General features: G+C 38.7%; 1 protein-coding gene across 1 annotated transcript in view; it reads left to right on the plus strand.

The window, feature by feature from the left end:
- npnta (nephronectin a) overlaps positions 1–6,876 on the plus strand; it is a 98,384-nt gene extending 91,508 nt beyond the window's left edge. Inside the window, 3 exon segments of the mRNA XM_036574963.1 lie at positions 2,509–2,571; positions 2,574–2,767; positions 5,939–6,876. Coding sequence (XP_036430856.1) covers positions 2,509–2,571; positions 2,574–2,767; positions 5,939–6,049 — 368 coding nt within the window. The 3' untranslated portion in view covers positions 6,050–6,876.
- The last annotated feature ends 646 nt before the right edge of the window (positions 6,877–7,522 follow it).

A 7,522-nucleotide genomic window follows, 5' to 3' on the forward strand; every position in this document is an offset into this window, starting at 1 on the left:
CATTTTTGGGTGTTTCCAATTTTCAGTTTCCTGACAAAATGTATTGTAAAGGGTCCATATCATGTAAAATTTCCTAATTTTTACTGAAATAAAAGAGGGAAAAAAGTGGTGTTGTGATGGGAATGCTGAAGAAAATCATGCAAATATGCATGCAAACACAATTAAAGGCGGCCAGTGGGAGACAGGCCCAGTGCTATGAGTGGACATGAGGGGGCAAAACCTCCCCAGTTTTGTGTTATTTGTCCTGCATCTTAGACATTTATTTTTATTCATTTGTTCTGCAGGGTGGTCTTTTCAAACTGCATTCACTTTAATTACATGGATTCTCTAGCTGAGCCAGCTGTTCAGACATCTCAGTTCAGACGCCCTGTTCAGACGCCCATTAGATATGGCTATTTTCAAATGTTTAGCACATTATCATCTGTTGACCAAACAAAGCTTGTCATCTTAACTCGATTTTTAATGTCATGCTTCTACAATGTTTCACCAACCGAGAGCCCCACATCACTGCAAACTGTAACAGTCCAGACACTGAAAATAGCCATTCAAGAGAGTTAATTTAACTTCAGCTTAATCTGTCCACACAGATAGCATTAACTTCCTCAGAGTTAGCAGAGGCCGAGTTTACTATCGCTAAACAGATTCGCTGAACAAATTGTCCGATCTGGACAAAAAACATGGAGTACTTTGGACAGATTTCATTCAAGTCCAACAGACAGGCAGCACTGAGTCTTAGATTAACATATGGAGTAAGCACAAACTAAGCAAAAACTGCTTAGGAGATTCAAAGCTACATCGAGATGGCTGCAGCTCTTCTGAGTTGAGGACAAAGATTTGTTTTTGTCTGGGCTTCACAGTAATTAAGCAGGGAACTACAGGCTTGTTATCCCAAAACTGGGGTGGGGGGGGTCCCAGGACTGCTGTGTAAGAGTGGCGATATGCATCAACAGCACTGTGTTCTTTCTGTTGGTGAGTTTATAACTTTTAGGTTTGTGCTGGGTAAAGTGCAGTGTACAGTTTTATTTGGTTTCCGTGTGTGGCTGGGTTTGGTACGCCACTGTTCATTAAAGTACACATTTTTATTTTAATATTTGGTTAGCTATTATATTTCTGATTCTGTGGTGTTGTGATGGGAATGCTGAAGAAAATCAACAACTGTGTGTGGATAGTTACTACAAACAGAGAAGCCTAGTGCCCACGGTTTATTGGATAAGGGGGGTCGTGCCCCCTCAGTCATTTTTTTGACGGTTGCCTAATTAATCCTGCTGCTAAAGAGAGAGAGAGAGAGAGAGAGAGAGAGAGAGAGAGAGAGAGAGAGAGAGAGTCAGGCTGTTCTGTGATGAACTGACAGAACAAAAGTCTCTGATGATGTAGCATCATCTGCAAGATGAGATTGGGGAGCACATGTATCCTTGCTTATGCATTTTACACTCCAGACGCTGCAACTTCACTTAACCCTTGTGTGGTGTTCAGGTCACCCCCTACACATTTATATTACACATGTGGTGTTGGGTGAACCTGCGGGGAATAAAAGTGTGGAGGTGCTGTGTCACTTCACTCTGTTCTCCTCCTACATGGCCTGCTGCTAGTGTGTGTGTGTGTGTCTGTGTGTGTATGTGTTTGTATATATGTGTGCGTGTGTGTGAGGATGGACAACATGGACAGGCTGCTGACTGGCTACAGCTGCTACGCTGTAGAACCCTATGCTGGCCACTTGTGGTATTTTTACATGGGTTGTTATGGCTGTTTTGATTTAAAAAACAATAATGTAGTGGGTCCACCAGAACACTGAGCAACAAAAACATCAACACCACACAAGGGTTAAATGAGTATATCTGTGCTCATACTCCACCACCAAGTCTGGTCAGATTATTTTTTAGTCAAAAAGAAGTCGAAAAACCCAAGAAGTGAAAAAAATCAACAGAATTATTGGCCAGTTTATGCAGAACTTATATGAGACTACATTTCCTGAATTACAGCTTTATATGGCCATAAACCTCCAGCATCAAAATCGTATTTTATACTGGTAAACTGTGTGTTGACATCTATGCTCATACAGCCCACATGTGTGAACTAAGCTGCAAAAACAGCTCATTTTGAATGAAATGTTTATGTGATCTCACAAAGACCAAAACATTTACACATATCCACCTATTCTGCCAAAAGCAGTTTTGCCCCACCCACTCATGTTAAAGTTATAAGGAGTGTCTCAGGTCTAAGAGCTTTTTGTAATGAGCCGCAGTCAGTCAGAACAGAGCTCATTTACATATATATCAGTCTCAAAGCCACAGTAACAGTAACAGCCTGTTTAATCTGAAGGGATAAAGAGAGGTCATGTAAAAATGAAATACAACCACTCAAATGTCATAAGTGGACCTTGGAAAAAAAAAAATAAATAAAATGCTAGTAAAATGTAGGAAATGAGCCCTTTAACTGTGAGCCCTTTGAAAGAGAATATAATTGCACTGTACACTGTAACTGAATGAAGATTTGTTGGCTGTGGCGCAGGGGGCAAGTATCTGACCATCTCCGAGGTGCTGGGTAAGAGGAGTGGACGTGGAGCCCAGCTGGTTCTCCCCTGACCATGCCCTGGAACGAAGGCAACCTGTGTCTGGCTTTTCGACATAAGATGGCGGGTCACCACGTGGGCATGCTGCAGGTGTTTGTGCAAAAGGGCCGTCAGCACAGCCCGGCCGTGTGGGGTCGAACAGGTGGGAGCGGCTGGAGATCCACACAGATCACACTGTGGGGCAACGGACTGGAAAGTGTGAGTACACGCTTAATTAGCTTCAGAGACTTAGCAGAGCAGTACTGAAGGAATGTTTAAAAATATGACCAGTGACTAACAATCAATGGCAGTTATATATCAGCTTGTGTGCTTAAAGCTGTCTAGCCACTGCAGCTGTTCATTGATTGACCAATAGAAACAATTCTAAGACACATTTCTGAGCTTTGAGATTTCAGTTAAGATTTGAAGAGTTTCATTGCAATATGGTAGATATTTATTTATAACAATTTTGGATATAACAAGTTTTTGAAAAGAATAACTGATGTATAATGGATAACAATCTAATAAATGTGATATTAATCATATTATAGCATTAATAGTTCTTTATAGTTTAATGTCCACTCCCAGCAAAGAAAAAAGGAAGAAAATTCTTGAAAGTGGTCTGTAATGTGTTTTGGAACAAAACTCTTCACTTGTAAGCCTGGAAGGTATGCACCTGTTTTGCTCTGATGTGCTGGTGTGAGGTTGGCTTTCAGAAGAATCTCACTGAAGACCTCATACTAAGACATAGTGAATCACAGGCAGGTGGCATTCTAGCATTTACATCAATAATCAGTCTGTCTTTAACCCTTGGAGGTTACTATTGAGTCATTACTATCATTTTGCTATTAATGTAATTACATATTTACATGATTAATTACATAATTACACAAGAAATTACATTTACGTTCATTTTACATTCTGTTAAAAGTTCAAATCTGCACTTCTGATTTGTTCTGTTTGTTTCAACAGTCAGAAGTGACAAAAAGCACACAAAACAAGCTTGTATGCACAGAGAAAGCTTTTCAGCAAAGTCAGATAATCCTCTTCGACTTACAAGCACAGATGTGATATTGACTGAGAGTTTAGAGTCCACAGAATCTCTCTTCTTGTTTCAGTGAGCTTCAAGTAAGAAATAATTAATATCAGTTTACACCATGCAACTGTCCACTGCCCATAACTTCTGTCAATTGTTAAAATTTCCCAGCTTTTGCCATTGACTGGCGTTGGAATCAATCAGATGATTTTTTTAGGAGCCATGGATGTGAAACATTTCATTCTTCAAGTTCAGGCACACCCAGTACTGTCCAGTAAAATATTAACTAGTTCAGAACAGTGGTCATCAACCCTCCTCTTGCAGGTCTGCTTTCCCGAAGAGTTTAGACCCGCATCCAAGTTGCTGCCCCTCCTTAACCAACGCTTCTGATCCAGCCAATCATGGATTTATTAGTAAGTTAATTAGCAGGAGCAGATTGCAGTTGGAGCTGGACTCTGTAGGACGGTAGATCTTCAAGTCCAGGGTAGGAGACCACCGATACAGTACATCCTTAGGACTTTCTCCACTTTAAATGAACAGTATACACTGCTACAGCTCTCTTCTGCTGCCATCTGTCACGTACAACTATATGAGGTACAGAATGATATTTTTGTGTAAATGCAGCTTTAGTGTTATATTTCTTTTATTTTCCACAACAGTGAATGGCGATTTTGTAGTTTTGTATAGTTTAGATGTTGGATTTCTATGTTAAATTTCTGTTTACACAGTAAAATAGTCAGTGCTTGCAGCACTTCCAGTCAGAGGCACGTTGTTTTAATAATTTATTACTTCTCATATCATCATCGTGATATTCAACATCGAACATCGCATTTTATGTCCATATCGTGCAGCCGTGGTTAGAAATAAACTCTACAGGAAAAGGAGATCAGGAGGAGGGCTGGTGATCCTGTTATCAAAGTCAAAACCATGCAGTAGAAAATGAAACCATCAGAATGACTTCGAGATCATAACCACATAATGAAGCCCTTAGTCTTTGCTATGTGTCATACTCACTGATGTGAAGTGACACATTTCTTCACACGTTGCCATGAGACTCGACATCAAATGAATTTTTTAGATCTTCCGAGACATAAAGAAACAATTTAATTTCACAGTTTGCTTATTGAATTGAGATTCTTTTTGAAAAAACTCAGAGGTTAGCAAACAAGCTCTGAACAGCCCAAAGCCATTTCACATTTGTGTTGCGTGCCAGTGCCTGATGTGTCATGAGTCGACCTGACAGGAGTAAAATAATCAGGGGCTGTAAAATCAGATCCTGGAGCAGAACAGGACAGAAACAGGGCCAACAAGAGGACAGCAACAACTGTATTAACCTGTCTGAAAAATGAATTTACTGCTCAGCTGTCAATCTTGATAAGTGTAGTTATTACTGTCATTTTAATGTACATCTGATTTACAACACAATTATTTATATGAAACTGAGGAATCCTGTAATTAATTACAGTTACTTACATAATGAATGACATTTACATTCAGTCTACAATCTCTTTGAGGCTGCATGTCTGACATTTTTATAATTTTGTTGTCAGAAAAGGTAAAAAATGTAGGAATTTTTGCAAAAAAGGAGTCTACACACAACATTACTTTTCATCAAATCCAAATCAGAATAAAAATCTCCTCTACTTACAAACACAAACACAGCTGGAATAATTAGAATCTGCACTTTCCACAGAATTTGTCCAATTTGTCTTTAATGAGCTGCAAGTGAGAAATTATTGTGTAGAGAATGCAAGAAGAGGCTTTTCTGCAAAGGTGGACAATACAACAGTAAATATCATGATACTTCAAGAAATGTTCATGTTATAGGCTATGTCACGATACACTGATAAGTTGGAGCAGACAAAATAGGACCAGTGCCACATTTAAAAAATAACTAATAAAGCCTATAGCCCTATTTAAGCTGGATTAGTACCTCTGGGGAAGTGCTATAGTTTAAGTGAATAATGATGAGATGTGTGATTTTAATCTAACACAGATCTGCCATGCCCGTAGTATTAAGTTGCTGAGCAGTAGTTTTGGAGCACATGACCTTCTATAGCCCTATTTGAGCTGGACTGGTTTTGCCAGAGTTTTACCAGGTAACATAATTTGTAAAGAGATTTCGCCAGTTAGTATGGAAAACAATATCTGTGTAATTTCCCTAAAGTACCTAAGATAGCCTTGATCACATACAAAGTGGACGGTACAAAAGGTTTATATCTTAATCTGGGCAAATGAACAGAAATTGTGTACTAAAATATGCAAAAATGGTATACTTTAGTATGTTCTCTGTAGGGGATGTGACCATGTTGATGCTTGCTGCTTAGAACTGACAGATGTGCACACTTTTACAGGTGATAATGAAGGGTGAGCGCAGGAGAGGCCGTACCGGTGAGATGGCACTGGACGACATCAGCCTGAGGAGAGGGGCGTGTCAGGAAGAGCACAACCTGAGGAGGCTCTAACAGCAACATCTGCACAGACTCTTCACACGTAGCTGCAGCCGCCCACAGGGAGGGACATGCTTTCCCTGCCAGTTCCCTTGAGGCTCTGGTGCGTTTCCTCCAGCCTCCTGCCCAGGCTGCCAGTGCATGCTCCAGTAGTGCTCCATGCCTACAGTACCCAGATCAAATTGTGAATATAGCAAAACTAAATTGGAAAAAACAAGTTCTGAACAAGGACAATGTGTCGATTTTTCTACGTCACTCTCTTCAATTTCCAGTTCACCTCAACCCCCAAACAAATGCAGAAGAATGGAAATGAGCTGTGCTGTGGTCACATATATGCTCTTAAGACTGCCTTTTTAAAGCCTTAAACTAGCCAATGAGAGCATTATGTGCTTCATCAGAGCACTTAAGCGCTACCTGAGAGACAACCTATTTCCATTGTACTATTGTAAATGTATCCGTGTGTATATAGCTATATATATATATATATATTTCAACAACCCATATATGCTTTGCTGGTGCATAATTTCAGTATGTGAATTCTTCATGTTTAAGTGATGCAGGGCAATGTTTACATGACCCGACTTCATGTTTTCTTGACATTATGTATATTGTAAATTACAAACCAGTAAAATTGTTTTGCATTACAGTTTCTAAGTGGCTGTATCAGCCATCCTATATTGGCATATGATACTAATGCTCACCCTTTAAACCTTACAGTAGAGTCAGATCTTTTTGACCTGAAATCCTGTGGTCCTCAGTGGTCCTCACTCTTGTTTTAATAGACAAAAATGATGTCAGTATTCAAAGATTTATGCCAATAAAAGTCATGAACATTAGATGTACACCTTGTATGAATGAGCAGTGCATACTGGTTTTTGTTAATAGATGATTGCATGCAGCGTGCGTTAAGATTAATACAGATCAATGAAAATGACATGTGACTTGCTAGCAGTTAAGACAGGGGTGCTTCTGAAGATCTAAGTTAAACTTGCAATTATTTCCTGCAATCTTGTGACTGGAGCTTTTTAATGATGTGCTTTTGGTTGCTAACTTTGGCAAACAAGTATATCAGGGGTTAATACATAAAGTATACATATTAGAAGTTTATTAAGATCTAATTAGACTTATGTAAATGGTTTATTCACTATGCATTAAGCTTTCTTCATTACTACCTGTACTAGCAAATAATAGTCCTTTAATATGAAGATCATAAATATTTGCATTATTAGTTGGAAAAATGAGCAATAAACACTTAAGACTTTGTTAATGTAAATATGCAGTATTGAGCATGATCACCTACATTTATGTTATTACAATAACTGACATTTTAATTGAGATTATTCAAGTTTTCAAAAAAAAAACAGTTTGCATCAAAAATCCAGCACTTATTCATGATAGTTTGATCTAAAAAAATCTTTTTTAAAATTAAAAAAAAAATCTCTTTTAAACAACTCAGTTTATTTAGTTCAATTATCCATGTTTGGTTGT

Source organism: Colossoma macropomum, unplaced genomic scaffold (assembly GCF_904425465.1).
Source record: "Colossoma macropomum unplaced genomic scaffold, Colossoma_macropomum, whole genome shotgun sequence".
Taxonomy (NCBI): domain Eukaryota; kingdom Metazoa; phylum Chordata; class Actinopteri; order Characiformes; family Serrasalmidae; genus Colossoma; species Colossoma macropomum.